Raw genomic sequence first — 19,726 nt, 5'->3', positions numbered from 1 at the left:
TTAAAAAATAAAAATGACATAAATTTGTATATAGGCAAAAATAATGGCAATATTTGAAAATCGATAATTATTATTATTTGTTTAAATTACATTGATATCTGAATTTATATCAAAACCTAGACTTTCAAACATCAAAATGTAATTTATTAATATGTATTCGTGTACAAAATGACATATAAACATCGTTTCCTATTCTATTTTGCCTGGAAACGCTTCCAACACGCTTGCGTGTCGCGTGAAAAATAGGCGTCGGTTCTATTTCTAGCATGCACGCGTTTTCCGCGCGGCTCATGCAGGCAGTATGCAAGCTCTAACCTGTTAACATGGGAGCCGAAATAAAAACGGACACACCACGCAGCTGAGACGCCGCCACGCAGCCAGTGTGTCTCCGGAACACCTGCTCTCACTCGCTCTGGCTGCCGTTACACGACGCGCTTGCTAACTGGAACTGGGCGCGTTCGTGACGATCAACTTCCGGTATAACATTTTTTACAAAATAAAGTAATGCAAATTTTTTTTTTTTATAATAAAAAATCGATTTTTGAAAATGTAATAATCGATTCATACTCGTCCATAACATACTCGCGATTAATCAATAATCGATTTTTTTTCACCACCCCTAGTACCGATACCATTAAAATTTTACGGATCTCGGTACCAATTTCGGTACCACAGCAAAATCAGTTTGAACTATTTTTCCAATTTATTTAACTATTTGAAAAAAATATATATTTAATTCAATTCAATGACTATTATTTATGACGGTAAATTTATGAAAGCATTGAAGGCTACATGCTGTTTAAACGAAAATATTGCTGATTTTGTGAAATATTGCTTATAAAAAAAAATCAAGTGAAAAAAAAGCAACCTTCTATGCACACATTATTATTATTATTATTAGTAGTATTTTTAATTAATGGAGACGTAGTTAAATCTATTGTACAGTAGCCTAATATACTTATTTCTGTCAATTTCTTAAACCAAACTTTTATTTTGACGGGTTGCCGTGAAGACTTTTAAGTTTCTGCGCGTGTATGATATGACGATAGTTTTTCTCAAATGAAACGGTAAAATGCTCATGAAGTGACTCTCGGAGATGAATTGAATCATGAATCATATCGTGAGGCAGCAGAGACTGAAAACAGCACGAGCGTCCCTCGTGCTTCAGTGTGTGTGTGTGTGCGAGGTAACGTTAAATGAAACCGCGCGTCTGCGCCGTTCATTCACACAGACACAAGCAGAACATGCAGGGTTAATATTTAAATAGTCTTTTTGCAGTTTAATATACACAGACACCACATAAGCAGCGCCGCCGATCGCCATGTCTCAGCGCTTTCATGAAGAGGACGCAACGTCACGCCCTTCGTGCATGCGCATCCAGAACCGGGTTTGACCGGGTACTCGGTACCACCAGTACTTGGTACCGTGACGTTTAAAAATTTTAAGTACCGACTTGGTACCGAAGTACCGAATATTTTGACAACACTAATAGTAGGAAAGTATTCGATTTCGGATGCAGCCTAAATTTCTCATCACTGGATGAATCAGAATTTTTGAACGAATCTCTTAAAGGGCCCCTATTATACCCTTTTTTACAAGGTGTAAAACTATTCTCTGATGTCCCAGACTGTGTATGTGAAGTTTTAGCTCGAAATACCCCACATGTAATTTTTTTATAGCAAGTTAAATTTGCGTGTTTTTGCACATCCTCAAAAAGTGGCAGTTTTTGTGTCCCTTTAAATGCAAATGAGCTGCTGCCCTCTGCCCCCTTTCAAGAAGAGGGCGGAGCTTCAAGAGCTCATGCGACAAACAAACAGGACAATTTCATGCACTGAAATGTCAGCGGTGTTCAGTTCAAACCAGAGTCGGACAATAATGCCCACAGAGCCAGAGAATATATGCTGTATGGAGACAGAACAGGTGAATAGTTTAGTTTAATTACGGTAATAACTTATGTTGTCACCTTGCTTTTATCCACTATACAAGCCTGTTGTAGCAGACCTTTAAACTTTACTGATGAGTTTTATGAAGTTTATTGTACATCACACAAAAGATGAAGCGTCTGTTTACACTCCAGAAAATCATTGTAAGAGCTGAATACACAGTACAAGACGTGCATTAAAGTCTTATCCATAAACTCTCTCCCTTTCATTATCAACATACACAGCGAAGTACACAAAACACTCGTTACAACTAACAGTAAACAAATATATACAGACGTTATGCCTTTTCAGGGGGTGCTAAATAAACTGGTAGACTTTATATCCGTAAAACAACTCTGATAAACTGTAATAAAATGAGCACTCTCCCTTTAATTACTGCTGTGACCAGTAACGTTAGGCCTATCACACTGGAGACTGTAAGCTGGATCACGAACATATTTGTACCGATTCATGCTTAAATGACAACTTTTTAGCAAAACCTGTTTTGTATTGCCCCTCGTTCACAAAGCAGACAAACGAATTTAGGTATATGGGGGCGCATTCCCATCAAAAATAAAATGTCAGGTGATGTCAGGAGTACATGAAGACTATTATGTTCACTCTTACATCCAACAACAAAACACCCAAGTTGCTTACGAGACATTGTCTACAGCTGCTCCGGTGTCAAAACAATGGCGGACTGTGTTTAGCTCACTCAGGGCGGGTCTACGCTAAATCTGCAGTGTCAGTCAACCGTCGTGGGAGGGGCTTGTGCAAAAGTACGTCACTTTGCCCTGAATCTGTGAACGGCTTGTTCTGAGACAGTGCTTATGATTTATGGGGATTTTTTTTTTTAAAAGCACTTGGTGTATTTGTATCATAATAGGTTGTTGTGTACACACTGCCAACACATATATATTGGCGCTCAAACACCATGTTAAAGTAATTTTGCATAATAGGTGCCCTTTAAATGAATGATTCAATGATAAATAAAACATTTTAACAGTCACTAACTCGCCACCTACTGGTGTAAGGATGCAATAGATAAACATTTTATTTGAAGCGTTGTTACATTCAAAGGCGATTTACTCTATGTTGATCGCTACCGTAAACATCAGCGTTTATATCCGAACTATAAACTTTTATCCAAGAACTTCTGTGATAATCTGAATTATTGTATAATTTGTGAAGCTGCTTCATACCTATACATGCCAACTGCTCTCTCTGGTTCAGCGGCAGCTTTATATAATTATTATAAAGAGTAATGCTAAATATTTGACATCACTTTAAAAGTAGCGTGCCCAGTCATAAACACTGCTGACTCCACTACTTTTAAAGTCTGCTATTCCATTAATTACCTTTTCTAAATCATTCCTAAACATTAAAGAACGAGAAAACGGAGGCTTTGTAAATGTCAGTGTGTGTTTGGATTGATTTATAGCTTAAGGTGCACTGACAGTGACAGGAAGTCTATGGGGAAATGAACCGTTTGTGTTAGAAAGTTAATGTGACAGTGTTTGCCTGAGGCAGCCTTGCCAGGTACTGCTGCCCTCCACACACCCGTCCTAAATAAACACTATAACATGAGATACTACTACAACAACTAGCCGTCGCATGTGGACAATTCATGATCTTTGTCTACAGTAAAAAGGTCAAAACATCAAATTTCATGATGGTGAAACTAGTTTTTGTTGATTATATTCTAATCCCTTCATCCATATTCATCCAGTAGACCTTGTTGTTCATCAGAAAAACACACAAGCATACACCAACTCATGTGTTAATGCAGACAGCACATCAGTCAAGCTCGGATTATACATAAACAAGATTAATGAACCTGACCACCAGTTCACAACAAATAAAGTATTTATCACAAAGCAATTATGCAGCAAATACAACTTAATTAACCCAAGAGACGTTTCCATAGCAATAAAAGCAATGTGTGAACTTTGAGAGATTTATGACACAGCATTATTATCCTACGCACTATTAAACAAACCCAAAATGCTAAAATAGTTCAGTTTCAATCACTGTATTGCTGATGGTAGCAAAATAACTTTATATCCTTTCATAAGTCAAATTGTCAGAGTAAATGTTTATTATTATTTTATGCATAACAACGGAATAATTCAACATTTTGTTCAATGTAATATTCAGACAAACACTACGAAGCAGAAATCTGTCAGGCTTAGACAGCACCGCTCACTGTTTGCTGATGCTCCTCAGAACCTGCACTCAGGCACAGGAGATCTCAGTGCTGTCAAAATAAAAGCCCCACTTCGGCCCTTTGCCAAGAATTAAAAGGTAGGTAGGGTAGGCAATTAGTTTTATAAGCACTTTTTGTTATATTGGCTTTTACTTTTTATATATTATATATAAAAAAGTACATCTGCTGTGGAAGTGTCAAGACCAAAAAATGATTGTCCAATCATTGCATTCAGTCCGAATGTTGACCTGCCTGTCAACATGTGTTTGTCCATACCTCTGTGCAACGGAGGCTACGCAGAGTTGTAGACACAGACACTTTTTACAGTTCCTCCTGACCCAAAACAACCAGCTTACGCTGCGTTCACGCCACGTCGTAAACATAATTATGAGATGGCAACCAGTGATGTTCTACCTGAAGCTGTTCACTATACAACTAGAGCTCTGCAAGTTGTTTACGTTCATTGTTATTTGCTTTGAGACGAGGTAATTTGTGTGTGACAATTTGCGGACTCTGCTGTACGCGTTCATGTCTTTTGAAGGAGGCATGACTTTGGAGACGCTCTGAAGGGAGGGTGGGATCTTATGCTTTCAAAGCTAACTTGCTATTGCTAGCCTCTCCGAAATTGCCTTTAAAAAAATGGCAAATGACGGCCATTATAGGGGCTTTCGCACTGGGTAGTTCTAGGAACCTAGTTCTAGGAACTAGCCACCAGGTTGGTTCCCCCGAGAAATAATGGTTAGGAACCCTTAGGAACATTTTCCTGGTTGCATTCGCACCGCAAGTAGGAACTCTGAAGTGACGTAAGCTGCGCTTGTTGTTGTGACTTATGTGCCCCACGGCAGACCTTTATTTTGACGGTGCTGAGAACGCCAGCCAGAGGCTGAGCTCACAGCGCTCGCATTCTCCGTGTTCCTTAGTTTATGATCTGTCTAACAGTCCTGTCTAATACGTTATTTGATAGAACTGTTATACATAGAAAGCAGACAGTATGTGAAAAGTTATTAGCGTATGCCGTGTGGTTGATATCCAGTGTTGCTAGCTGAGCAGAAATACATAATCATGTTTCGCTTGGTCCCCTCAAAGTTGTGTTGGATTTTCTCCTTAGCGTAAAAAGGTTAAGAGGCCCATCTATAATGTTTTCCATGTTCCTAGAGTTAGTTTCTGGAGTAAATATATAGGCTATAATCTGTGATTACACACAGATTTATTTTAAATGGCGGGTGCTGGTATTTAGCGTGCGTTCGGCCAATCAGTATACACTAACGTCACGGATAGTTCCTTCCTATAGTGTTGGTTTAGACCCTACTCTGAAGTAGGAGCTAAATTATTTCCTCCAAAAGGAGTTCCTAGTTCCTGCGGTGCGAACTGGCCAAAATCCGGGTACTTCCGCCAATAGTTCTAGGAACTATAAAAAGGTTCCTCTGGTGCAAAAGCCCCTTATATCAGCCTCAACCACAAATTGTTTCAATAACGAGACATTTAAATGAATCACACATTTCCTTTAATTTTTTAAGTGTGATTCAAATAGCTGCACAGAAATGGTAATGTTTTACATTCTGGGCTGTTATTGCATCAACTGTTTTTGGTTGCTTACATGTCAGTCAGATGGTCTGTTCCTGTCTAAGGCCCCGTCCACACTACTGCGTTTTCGTTTAAAAACGGAGACCTTTTGCTACGTTTGCACCCCCCGTCCACACTAAAACGGCAAAAACGGAGACCCAAAACGGAAAAGTTTAGAAACGCTGCCGATCCATTTTTCGTTTTGAATCTCCGGAGGGCGTTTTAGTGTAGACGGGTCAAAACGGAGGACTTTAGAAACGATGACGTAGTAGAGGCTCACGCTCGGCTCTATGATTGGGTGTCATCAGTCATGGCGTATATCTTTGCTAGCAGCTGTTGTACAAGTAAATTCTGCATTTTACAACGCTATAACTGCCTACATGCGCCGGAGTCAAGCTATTATTCGAGCGATCTGTGACAATTCCCGTGTGCAGCGGCGGCGGCGTTGACCGTACATGGAGCATCGGTTTGGGGTTAACCCAGAGCATGGTGGGATAATTTTATCAATGAAGTTGTGTTTACACCGGCACGCGCATGCCCAGTCTTGGTGAATGGTCACGTGATCCGCGTTTTCAGTCGTTTTAATGTGGACGGAGATCAATTCTAAAACGCTGGTGTGGACGGAGATCGTATTCGTTTTAATTATCCGTTTCTAAACTAAAACGCAGTAGTGTGGATGGGGCCTAAAACTCATGTCCCTCTGTAAACACCGTCCCCATTTTCACTGTCCCATCACTGTCTCTTCTGCAGCACTACTCTGAGATCAATTACCATATGCACAGATGCTCGCAATGCTGGCCCAATTTCTCTCATTATAATTCCAGTGCAAATATCCATGTTCAAAGTGACCTTTGATTCAAATCTGGAAAACAAATGGAGCCTGTACAGCAGAGCTCAAGAGAATGTTTTATTCTGACAATCCCAGACACACGCACATCTATAATACAGACACCGCTCAATGTCAGTGGGGACATCAGCCATGGGCGTCTGAAGCTAATATTTCAACCAAATCTCAACGTCACTTTAGCATTTGCTCAAGACAAATGGTGAACAACAAAGACAAATACTGTTTCTCTAAAGAGATCAGATATGATCTTTATTCAAATAACACTGATAGTGATGCACTGATATTTTTGGCAACCAAAAATTTTGGTTTTGGCATAAACAGTTTGGAGGGCCGAATCCTTGAAGTGACATTTAATTAGCACTTCTCCGATGGCACGTTTTGACTGTATTTGCCTCTTCTACACACCACGTAGAGAAGCTACAACAGCAGGGTTTGATGATAAAGACTGCCCGATAGCCCAGGCCAGCGTGAAAGATGCTTGGGACATCTGACAGAATTGTCACTAGCCCAATCATTTGCATGTTTTTAAGTCTTGCTAATTTAAACATTTGAGCAATTTTAAACCATTCAGCCCAAGACGACGAGAAATAATTGTTCTTGCGCTTGAACTGTCAAAATGCCATCTTGACGAGTATCCTCGTAAACAAAGTCAGTACAGTCTTAAGTGAATGTAAACAGTTGAGAAAGAAAATGCATGTGTAACAGTGTATTGGATCTGTGCATTCGCTCTTAAAGTGACAGCAGCCTAATATACCTGTTGCCATCTGTCTCATTCATACGCATTTAGTGAAAAATCCTTAGATTTGAGCCCTGAAAAGGTAAACATACCGTATTTTCCACACTATAAGGCGCACTTAAAAGGTGAACTAAGTAACTTTTTTACCTTAACCGAACAGCTTTGGAGTCATTGTAATGTTTATATTACTGATTTCGTGTTGAATGGTGGTCGTCTCGCACCCCTCTGGTGCCTGTGAGCCGGAAAACCACCCTTGCAACTTTGGGCCGCCGGCCTCAGTGTTAGGAAATATCGTGTGATATCAGGTCTCGCGAGGTAACGAATTTCTTTACGGCAAAAAACAGATCTGATAAAATTCTGATAAAATGAGCATCAAACAGAAATAACCCGGCGCCGTATACATGTGGTGTTCGAGGCGCACATACAATACAGACTGCCGACAGTTAAACAGGGCGCGCGCAGCTCTTAAAGGGGCCATACCTTATTTCCACTCGTTACAGCGTCCATCCTACTGAACAGGTACCGGTGTACAGGGGGAGGGGATCCGGCCGTGAGTGCGAGCCATCTCTGTGTGAGTGCTATTCACGACAGTACAAGTACCCCACAGCGACTCAAGGGGTCGCTGTTTGACAAAAACGGAATTTCTACTTAGTGCTGCTTTAAAAGCCTTTCATTTTCTCAAAAAACGACAGTGCGCCTTAAAATCCGGAGCGCCTTATATATGGATGGTGAACACGTTCACCAAGACGGGGAGACAGCGCCGGGCGACTTACGCCACTATCTGCCAATGGATCGTGGATGCCTGGGCTGATATATCAGTCTCAACTGTGATCCGAGCTTTCACGAAGGCAGGAATAATCTCTTTATTCAGCCAGCTCACATACCCGTATTTACTTCCTGTTTTCGGTCGATTGTCCACAGTAGTCGATTGTCGAGTTCGCGCGCGCGCATGATTAAACCTCCTCCGTGTGTTCAATGAACTATCCATTTGAGCTGATATTCTCAGAGCACCACACAGCACCGTCATCGGCTGACAGTCTGAGTCTCCGCTGTTTCTTAGTTACCAATGATCGCGCGCGCGCACTCGACAATCGCCTACTGTGGACTTCGACCGAAAACAGGAAGAAAATACGGGTATGTGAGCTGGCTGAATAAACATAATTTTTATTCATATCTTTCACATTTACTGCAGTCAGATTCACCATGTTCACTCACATGGCTGTGCACTTGTAATGACACATTAAGGTTGTTAAGAGCAAGCGGCAACATTCTAATCTGAAAAATGAAGCCTACCCGGAAGTGCGAAAAACTGCAATACATCGAAAATCCGCTAGAGGGAGGTCCCAAAAGGGAGCAAATATCCATAGACCGCATGTTAAAATGTCCGTTTTCACAGCATAAATGTATATGTTTACATGTTGGTCCCATGGACTTTTATTGTATTTTTGGATAGGTCCCGGGTGCCTGACAACTGTGAGGGGGGTGAATTTTTTTCTAACTCGGTAGTTTAGATCGTATTTAGATATAAAATGTATGACAAATAAGCGCGTGATTGACAGCTGATAACGGGCTGCGCCGAGTGGAATTCCTGAAATTTGACGTCTCGGCCATGATCTGACACAACACATCATACCACCTCTGTATCCTTTCTGAACATTTGTATTTGAAATATCGTAAGATTTTCCAAGATGGCACCGCCCATACCCCCCATAAACAGCCTCAAAACCGTTCTTCATAAAGTCTATGGGTGACGTCACAGACGCTTTGTCAATATTTTTTACTGTCTATGGTTAAGAGGCTAAAAGCAGGTTTAAAACTTGTCCTGTTTAAGTCAACAGGGTGCGAATTTTAAAAAGAGGATAACACTGTGTAGGCAACACTGGTTTTTGTCGTTGTTATCTGTACTGACAGAAAACAAATTTACCAAAAAATGAGCTCAATGTTAAAATTGACCGGAGTTTTCCTTTAACGTTTGAACAACGTTACCATGGGAGTGAACAGAGTTGTCAGAACGCTTAATAAAGTTTGACTTTATCTGACTGTTTTGTTGACATTCCCTTTAGCACATCTAGTGGATGCATAACACAAACCCAGTCAAACGTTTGACTGCAGTATCTTATGCGCCTTATAATCCGGTGCGCCCTATATATGAAAAATGTTCTAAAATAGGTCATTCATTGAAGGTGCGCCTTATAATCCGGTGCGCCTTATAGTGCGGAAAATACGGTAATAAAATACAGATTTTTCATTTTTAATCAATCTACATTTTGATGAACCAATATCGATTCTTAAATCGATTATTTTGTGCAGAGCTGTGTTATAGTGGATTCGACTGTTTCATAATCCAGAAAGAGATTCTTTCTAATGTACTATGTACAGTACATAGGTGGTCATATGTAGGATATGATGTTGACTGTACAAAGATATTACAGTTTATATTTAAACTTCATCACTCATGTTTTAAACACTGTGTCACTGCATTCTCCGTCTTGATCTCAGTGACCAGCACACAGCAGAACTGCCCTGAAGCCCAACAATTCGGCCACTGAGAATCCCCCTCACACACACACACGCTTCTACTAAAAGGGCCTGAGGGAGTGTGTATGGCAGAACAGAGGCAATTTGAGTCACCTTCCTTCAGAGAGTAAAATTACAGCCACCAGCTTCAGCATTCAAGGATTTCTGCAAGTTTCCTATGTCCTCTAAACTCCACGTCTGTGTTTGTATTTGCTAGCAATATGTAATGGTTAGCAATAGAGTTTAAAATGTAACTGACTAAACCGTTAAAATACTACAACAGAATTTTACACATACATGTCTAAATTGAGATTTGCTTATCACTTTCATTCGTCGTAGATGAAGCTACAATCATATTTGTTAAAATACCTAGAGTATCATATAAATACCATAATGCACTGATGAACCAAATCATTATGACCACTCACAGTTGAAGCGAAAAACAACAAAACAACTTTGTTTCGTCGGGCAACAAAGGCTATCCTGTCTGGTTCAAGGTGTTACCCTGGCCTCCAAATTCCCCAGATCTCAATGTGTTTGAGCATCGGTTGGATGTGCTGAAACAACAAGTCCGATCCACTGCAGTTCCACCTTGCAGGACTTGAAGGGTCTGCTGCTAATGTCTTGGCACCAGATACCACCGGACACCTTCAGAGTCCATGCCTCGGCGGGCTAGCACTGTTTTAGCAGTACGCGGAGGACCAACGGCATATTAGGCAGGTGGTCATAATGTCTTGGCTCATCGGTATGAAAATGGGGTTTTAATCGTTATTAAAATGGGGTGTAGCATGTAAAATCTCAAGAGTAGTTTAGGATCTGTGGGAGTGTGAAAGGACACAAGAGTGTGCATTTCCATTAAGGGTCAAAAAGCTATAAACCAAAAGATCTATAATGTGTACATGGTCTTACAAATGGCAATGATTCAGAACCATGGCATATACACAAGTAATGCGGCATTTACAATAACTGGGTAATAACTAGGTACTAACCCTGAACCTACCGCTAAACCTAACCCATGTAGCTCCCTTATATACTTATAGCCAATACTTTCTTAGGCAAGTACACTGCAAGTGGACGTACTGTAAAATAAAGTGCAACCACAATTCTAATTGGGCAGAGGCTATTTGCACTAAGTGCAAATGGTTAGATGCCATTTATACGTAGTGCAAATAGTGGCAGATAATATTTTATACCCATTTTATAAATAATCATATACACTCATAGTAAAAAACACTGATTGGTTGAGCCGTGTTCAAAGCCATTGTAAATTACTCTACAAACATTCACCTGTGCCCTTCGCTCTGCTTCGTGCCTAATAACAACGCCACTTAGCGGTTCCAAAAACACTGTAAACTACTACGGCGGCTTGGGGCTTATTGCTTTTATTTATATAGATGCTGCCTTACTCCCTGTCCCTAAAGCCCTACCCTACTCCAACCCATAACCCTACCAGATGAACACTATTCCCACTAGTAAATATCCGTTAGGCACATTATTTCCTGTTTTCCCCCCAAAATTCTTCATTTTTGTTATAATTAAATGCCTCTCCGAGCTGATATCCAATGGGAAAAGAGAGAAGAATGAGTTCGTAAAAAGGTTGATTCGAACCCCGGTCAGTCGAGTCAAAAGCTAAGGCTACATCTCCATGCCAGTGCTCCTGTTATGGAAAACAGAAAAGACTAATCCTATATCAAATTCTAAACTACACATATTAAAAATAGTTTTTTGCATTTAGCTTCATGCTGGAGCTATTTTTGAATACAAGAACACATCTCATATAAACGTCCCACATGTCTGGGTTGTTTTGCGCAACCATAATCATGAAGAACAACAAACATTGACAGACTAAAAAATATTGTGATAGCATTGAGTTAAAACATATCCCGATTAAAAATTGTGTCTTTAGATCTGACATAGGTCAGAATGAAAATCAATCATGTAAACATGAAACTGATGACCTTTATGAATTTGATGAGCCTCTCTAGCTGTTAACTCTCTGGGGTCGGCGGTCTCGCCGGCGATACCAGCTCACTTTTTTCCTTATCAGTGCAAAAGAGACTCAAATTACTCTGTAAAAGTGTTGTACATCATTCGATCCTGTTAAGTTTGTATTTTTTTTGTGGAACCTCATAATAAAAACAAAGTGTTGTGCTTTTCGCCTAATAAAGAAAAATAAAACATGATGCGCGTTCTGCGTTCTCTGTCAGTGAAGTCCATTCTGAAACGCGTCCGAAAAATCATCTGTAACTCTGCAAATACTCAGTCAAACAGGTATACAGGCACACAGGCATGAAGCCTGAATTATCTTCTTTTAAATGAAGTAATTTATATAAAAAACAAATTTTCTCATTTTATGTAATCTGTACGAAAAGAGAGAGATGATAGTCGTTCTCGTCTCAGCTCATTAAAGTTAATTTGACCACGCCCACGGAGCGCGCGCTCTATTCAAACACAAATGCTCTGAGGCGATCCACGCCCACATCAGCTGGATAACCCACCGAAAGAGACTCAGATTTACGACGCTGTGAGGAATAATACTATCTTAATAATAATCCTGGAAAAAATTACCTCAGAAGTAGGCTACAGGTAGTTTCATTTGGAGGAGCAACGGATCCAGGCGAGGAAATAGGTACATTCTTTATTTTCAAGTGCTTTGTGCTAATCGCGATATGGAATAGTGTCTGTAAACAAAAAGACTGTTTGAATCGCGTTTTTGTGTGTGAATGAATGAACAGCTTTTACCTAACTATATTCCAATACTGAGATGAGTAAAAATCGACTGAAATATGTTGAAATAAAATATTTTTGTATAAGCAACGTATTAAACTGCAAATTAACATTTATATGTCCTAATCATAAAAACGATATGTTACATATGAAAGACAAGATATCGTTTTTTCTGTAAAATACTGCCACATCAAATAAGCTTGTTTGCTAAGATGTTATTATAGTGTTTGTTCGATTGTAGGCTATATTCAAACTAATTAATCCGCAACTGTGAAATATGTATGATAAAATGTATACTTTAGTATATACAAAGAAAGATTACATTTGAAATATAGTTAAAATTTTAATTGTTGTTGTAATTGTAACCTTTTTATTAAAATAGCAAAAATATATGTAGGCAACATATAAATAAATCTTAGGTAAATCTTAAAAGCTCAATATAAGCCTCCTCTTTAAATTATTTGTATTGTGTTTTATTAGTGACACATTTGGGATATATTCCCAAACTTTCTGTAAAAACAGTATGAGAATTAACTGCACAATTACTAGAAATGTTTACATTTGATATTATACAATTTGCAAGCACAATTTGAAAAATAAATAAATAATTGGAACTGTGAACCAATTTTGTATTATATAGGCATATATATATATTGTCATTGCATTCTTGTGGCTCAGTGACACACCTGAATGAAAGGGTCATTAGTATGCAGCCCCATTATGCGCTCGTTATGCGGGCCCATTGTCTTCTCAGGTGTGAATCACAGCAGGTCACACCCCTGCGCATATTGCCTTTCCAAACAAAAAGTGTAATTTTTAAATTTAAACCAATCTATTGTTTTATGTGAATGATAAGGCAGGATGATTTTCAGATCATTTTGAAGAAAAAACTCTAGGCGACAACATCCATTAGTCAAAAGTCTTGTGGACAGATATTTAGTATGTGTTTTGTGGCCTTATTTCAGAAACTTTAAGTTTTAGTTTTTTCAATAACCACGCATAAACAATATTCTCTCAAAAATACAAAAATGTACATACATGTTGATAACACATTATGGTAGCCCTGTGTGTACTAAATAGAGTGTAATTACACCTTTGCCAGTAATATGTTTATAAGCAACTGAAAAAAGCACAAATGTCAGAGTATGTCAAAACATCTCAAGGACCCCAAAAACACCTTGGACCCCAGAGGGTTAATTAGTAGATGATCAATCACTGACTACGTTTACATGCAGCCAATAACCCGTTCAAAACCGGGATATTAGCAATAACCCGGTCGCGAACGGCCATGTAAACACCGGCAAAAACCCGAATATGCTCATATCCCGGATTTTAAAAACCGGGATATTATACCTGGGGTACCCCTTTTCTAACCCGAATTTTTGGTCATGTAAACGCGCATCGGCATATCCCCATAGTGATGTGTGTTCTGCGCATGTTCTATTCGCAAGGAATCTTGGTCTTTTGAGTAGAGAAACTTCTCGGCGCATACAAAACCCCGCGTGCAGTATACCGGAAGTAAACATGGCGAGACGCAGCACAGCATACTTTTGGAGCGAGGTCAGTAACGTTACCAGCACCAAAGCGCAAACAAAGGCGATCGCTATCTGCCCCGAACTATTCATTATCCGCGTGCTGCTGCTGTTGTTGTTGTCTTTGGATACAGGAAGAAGAATCGGAAATGACGCATATTGCGTCTTAAGGTTGTCCGTACGTCCAGACGCTAACCGCGCGTCGCGTTTACATCGGGATATTGCAATTCCATGTATACAGGAGTAACTCTCTCTGCTCACGCATGTAAACGGGTTATCCCTAATGTTTCAGAAACCCGAATAGTGACCTTAACCCGACCATAACCCGAAATTTGGCTGCATGTAAACGTAGTCAATGTCAGCTCATATTCAAGCTCACCAACATCCATGGCAGTCTCCATGAAGCTCTTCTGCCTTGAGGCAAACTCCGCCAGCAGCTTCTGCTGTCTCTCTCGGGCCCTCTGACGCCTGCAGATGTCAAAACACAAGTTATTTGCATCATTAAGTTTAATTATTAAATATTATCAAGCACTGAAATGTTGACATGATCATAATCAGATTATATTTGATGACATCCGCATTTGACCACCATTTACTCAAGCAGATTTTGAGGATGGGAATATATCATTCTCAGAAGTCATTAAGCCCAATGGAAATCCTCATTAGGGATGCACTGACAGAAATTTCATGATATTATCACATTAACCAAAATGATGGCCATATCATAAAATGTAAACTATTTGTTTGTTAAAATAAATAAATATAATTTTCATGCTATTTGTGATTACGTTACAATGGACAATAGTAAAAATGGGTAAAGGGGGACAAGAAACACGTGTCATGTCTATACATTTGAACATTGTTTTCTATGAGTTTACACACAGCCCACAACCCACCACTCACCGTCTGTCCGCAGCGCCCAGCTACGAATGCAGAGGCTGTTCAAAATTATTTCGGCTATGTCACGACTACTCACATAGTTTTCCATTAAATATTTGTCCCAAATCATAAGTAATGTTCATAATGACATCACCCTAGCCTGGAAGAATGCGTATTAGTGCATTTCTCAGCAAAACGTTTGACTTTCTGTGGCTTGAATAAAGTCTATATGCTTCATATAGAGAACTACAATGAAAAATATATCACTCTTTTCATATGCTGGTTTAAATTTTAAATTTAAGATTTAGATTTCTAAAATTCCCATTCAGTGAAAAAAAAGCCTGTATATTTCTTTCTCAAAAACTGTGTGCTATGTGTTCACATTAGCCCTTTACACACAGCAGTCCCGGTAAATATTACCGCAAAAAAAAACAGAACGACTTTACCGGTAAAAAAAAAAAAAATGCTGTTCACACAAGCAACACGCTGCGATGATGTCATTAACCGGAAGTTTATGCCTTGTTCCTAAAGAAGGCTAGTTATTTTATCATACGTGACAGTATCACACAGCACATATATCGGTAATTTACCGGTTTTACAATAAGTTTTGTTTTAGTTAGTTATTTGATGCTATAAAAATGGGGTGCAACTTTATCATTGTCAGGTGCACTTGCGATTGAGTCCGCGGGAGTGTGTAACTGTTCCTCTAAGTTGTTGACAAATCTCTTCATCCACGCGGACGAGGAGAAGCGCTTTAGTTTCGGTATCACTCCAATTTGAAGACATATGTAAACAGTGCTGAGTGAACGCGTCATCTGCGTCATAATGTTATGAATGGCCCAGAGCCGTTGCTCTTTCAACGGCTTCTGATTGGCCCAAATCACTTCTTACGGCAGCGCGTTCTGACCTGCTACGTGCAAAATACCAGTAATCTTCATTCCGCATTCACACAGCACATATATCGGTAATTTACTGGTAATGTTACAACTTCCCTTACTTGTAAATTACCGGAACCAATTTACCAGTATATTTAAAAAGGTCCTGTTCACACATGATCTGTTACCGGTAATTTGACAGTAAAGACTGTATGTGTGAAAGGGGCTATTGTCTGTCTGTCTGTCCCAAATGTGCCACATACGTCCTGAAAAGTGAAGCCAAAGCATTTCAATCGCCCTCTTGTGCCTGGCTGCAGTATGTCATAAACCTCGCGACAGAAAGATGGTTTCTGTCATTTTAGGTAGTTATCATCAAGCAGACGTATGTTCAACAGTTCGGTTTTACAATAAGTTTTGTTTTAGTTAGTTATTTGATGCTATAAAAATGGGGTGCAACTTCATCATTGTCAGGTGCACTTGCGATTGAGTCCGCGGGAGTGTGTGCGGGACCTTGATACCACGACTCCACCTCAGGATCACCACTGCGCAGACTGGCTCAAAATGACTTAATCAGCCATTACCATTTCTGGGATATGTTGGCTTCATTTTTCTACAATGGAAGTAAGTGGAGATGTGTCATCCAGCTTTTTATTCTATAATCTATGGTCTGTCTCTCCAAAAATTACACAAAATGTGTGAATATATGGAAACCCTAATAGCCTAATCAGTTCAATAAGGCAAATTCAACCAATAGACAGTATAGCACATGAAGACTGAAAAAAATATTGTTTAATGTTATTTTATTTTTATTTTATTATTTTTCTTTATTCATTTTAATAATAATTTCATAATGTTTTTTATGAAGTCAGACAGTACATGTGTGCTGAGCAGAGAGCTGCTTGAGTTATATTTTGCTTAGGGGTACTATGTCTGCAATGCAATGTCACGGGGACAGTTGGCATGTTCTTTGCAGGGAAAGGAATGTTTCCACTGATGCAAATGTACCACTAATGTATACAACAAGGTTAGTTCTTAATATGGAAGTGGATTGTGCCATGTTTAAGCATGACGTGTACATATGATATACGTTCTAATTTTAAGAAGCTCAGAGCAACATGTTTTGTTACCTTACAAGGAAGCTGTAAGACTCTTTGTGATGTATAAAAGCTCAATCTTACTGTACCACCACAGAGAAACATAAGGCATGAGGTGGTGAGAGGAAGGAGGAAACTCAGAGATGATGGGGTGAGAAGATAGACAAATGGGGAACAGTTAAATCTAGAATGAAACTTCCTAACCTGTAGCCTTATTGTTATATGCCTGTTTCTCTCTGTCTGACATGACACACATTTAAATAATAAATCTATTGGCAAAAGTAACTGGTGTAGCTTCCGTGATTCAACAATAATGGGGGAAGCATGATTTTCAAGTCTACATTTGGCGTCACGATCGAACAGGATTGCATCTTCAGGCATTTGTCTCATTCATTTCAGGTAAGACTTTTCCTATTCTAAAATAGTTCTAAGTCTGCCTGATGATTTGAGACATTGACTGAGACTGCTTTAAAAGAACTGTGTTATTTAAAGTACCAGGTGTGTTGCCAAAGAGTATATGTGTCAGACATAAAAATAAAATCAAAAATTAAGAAAATGGAATTAAATTCATTCAATTTAATTTGGCTTATTTGAGTTTCTCCGAAAAGTAGACCTCTAAAGTATTTGAACAATTCTGGGGTAAAACAGTGGATCTTTTTTAGAAAGAAGACCATATAGAATTAGCTGTAAGGCGATTTAGCAATTAGCTTGTAAGGTGGTTGGAATATGGCGAGATTGCGATAAAGGGCAGATCTCTAAAATATATCCAATACACGAAGAATCGTTTCAGAAGAAGACGAGGATAGTGTGACAAGCAGTTATTTATAGCGGTTTAAAGTGGCGGAATAGATCCTAAAACTTAAATACGCAGAGGATTGAACTCTTAGAAGAAGGGTATCAATGAAAAAAAAAAAAGAGCTAGGATCGCGGGCATTCTGATTTTGACCGCAGAGCTGTTCGGGTATTTGAGGAGGATACTGATCTGAGTAAGCTTAAAGAAGGAAGAAAAGGAAAAATTATCTGAGATAAACTAGGGAAAAAGAAAGAAAAAGAAACAGATCTGAGTTAAACTAAACTAAAAGAAAAAAAAGAAAAAAGACAACTGAGTGAGAAGGGAGAGTGAGAGGGGAGATTGGAGCAGCCCCTTCCTTTGGAATCTATACCCTCCTCTAGACACACACAGACACACAGAGATATAAATAGCCTGTTGCTTCTCCAGTATACATAGAGAGTGGTAAAATGACCGGAAGTAATGAATAGCAAAACATTATCTTCGGGTATTTGAAGAGAAAAACAATCTAAGCTTTTGAATAGAAATGTCTGGTGTTAATGTGGGTTTAAAAGTAATCATTGTTTAATGTTACAAAATTTAAGTTTTGTCTAAAAAGAACAAGAGATAAAAAATAAGATCATAAGATTGAAGTTAAGGAATTACTTTTAGGAAAGATCTATGATAATAGTTGTATAGTTAATTGACAAGTACAAGCTGGTGAAAATTATAGATAATCACTCCAAAAGAATGAGAGTTGGGAAAATATATAAGGAAAATTATAAATATATATAAAGATGTTTATTTGAAAAACAGGTAATTTCTGACTAAGTCAGAGTAAAAGTGAGTAGAATGAATTCATAAAGTTATGAAAATGCAGAATTACTCTGAGACATTCTTGACTTTCTCTCAGAGTTCTTTCTCTCATTCAAAGTCAGTTAGAATCTGCTATTTTAGCCTGTGTCATAAGTCAAGAGCTATTTATAGTAAAGCACAGTGTCTCAGTTGGAGATTATAGACACAGAGATTTTAAAATTCAATTGGGAGTAAAATGTTTCTAGAAATGAGAATCTACCTTGAATGATAGAAGTGAACATTTTTTATTTGTTCATCCCATGACCAGTAACTTCTTTGTCTCATCTTTGTCTTCACCATGAACAGGGCTGATGGTTCGGTTATTGATGTAACAGAACATGACACTGAATGAACGGGTGTAATAACTAAATTCACTAAGTATAACTCAGCATTGCTATGTTGATGTTTTAAAGATGTCTAATGGATTTTAGTGATGAAATACTGTCATTAATTTGTCTCCATGTGTTTACACTATTAGGCATTCCGAATGGCTCTGATGGTTCTTGAATGCACTTTCCTGAGTTCCAGAAAATACCTGTTAAATTTCTTAAAGAGCGGTTACAGTGTGCATGAGGTGATTTCTCAAAGACGGGTACGATTCTCTAATGGCCAACAGAGGACAACCTAAGGCAGAGGGTCACCGCCACTGGCCACCTACCCTGAAGGGAGGTGTTTATGTGAGATGGGTATGGTTGAGCAGATGTTTGTTAGGCCAACAGCATCATTGAGGGTTACAATAGTCTGCCCGTGGAAAATGTGAGCTCTCCATGCCTGATCACCAGAAACCGCATTCCTTGGATGACTTGTATTTCATTGTGACAAGTGTCCTTTACTTGATATAAATATGTCAGAGGACAGCACCCTGAGTAGGGGAGATTATTTACAAAGAGCTGATGGGAATGAGTTTTCAAGAACTAGCTGAGACCATGAGGGAGATTGTCGTTAACTTTATAGAGAACATAAATATTATTAATTAATTTTTGGTGTTAGTTGCTTTATGGACAACATTGTTTTAAAGTTTTAGATCCTGAATCTATAATGGTTGAATCTGTGAATTTAAATGTCTACCATGGTTTTCATTTTTGCAGATTTAGACATGCTATTGATAATTCCAAGACATGGTGGTGTTTAAAGATGAAGACTTTGTTTTTGCCAAATCAAAAGAAGTCTGGATAACAGAGGATGAATGAATTAATTATATAAA

General features: G+C 38.9%; 1 protein-coding gene across 1 annotated transcript in view; it reads right to left on the bottom strand.

The window, feature by feature from the left end:
• Window positions 1-19,726, bottom strand: part of ubr3 (ubiquitin protein ligase E3 component n-recognin 3) — a 96,867-nt gene that overhangs the window by 32,507 nt on the left and 44,634 nt on the right. Inside the window, 1 exon segment of the mRNA XM_056268989.1 lies at window positions 14,430-14,518. Within this exon segment, the coding sequence (XP_056124964.1) occupies window positions 14,430-14,518 (89 nt within the window).

Source organism: Rhinichthys klamathensis, unplaced genomic scaffold (genome assembly GCF_029890125.1).
Source record: "Rhinichthys klamathensis goyatoka isolate OS25496 unplaced genomic scaffold, OSU_Roscu_1.1 h1tg000279l_1, whole genome shotgun sequence".
In the NCBI taxonomy this organism is placed as follows: Eukaryota; Metazoa; Chordata; class Actinopteri; order Cypriniformes; family Leuciscidae; genus Rhinichthys; species Rhinichthys klamathensis.
The sequence above is the reverse complement of the archived record's forward strand: the minus strand, read 5'-3'. Positions and strand labels throughout refer to the sequence as shown.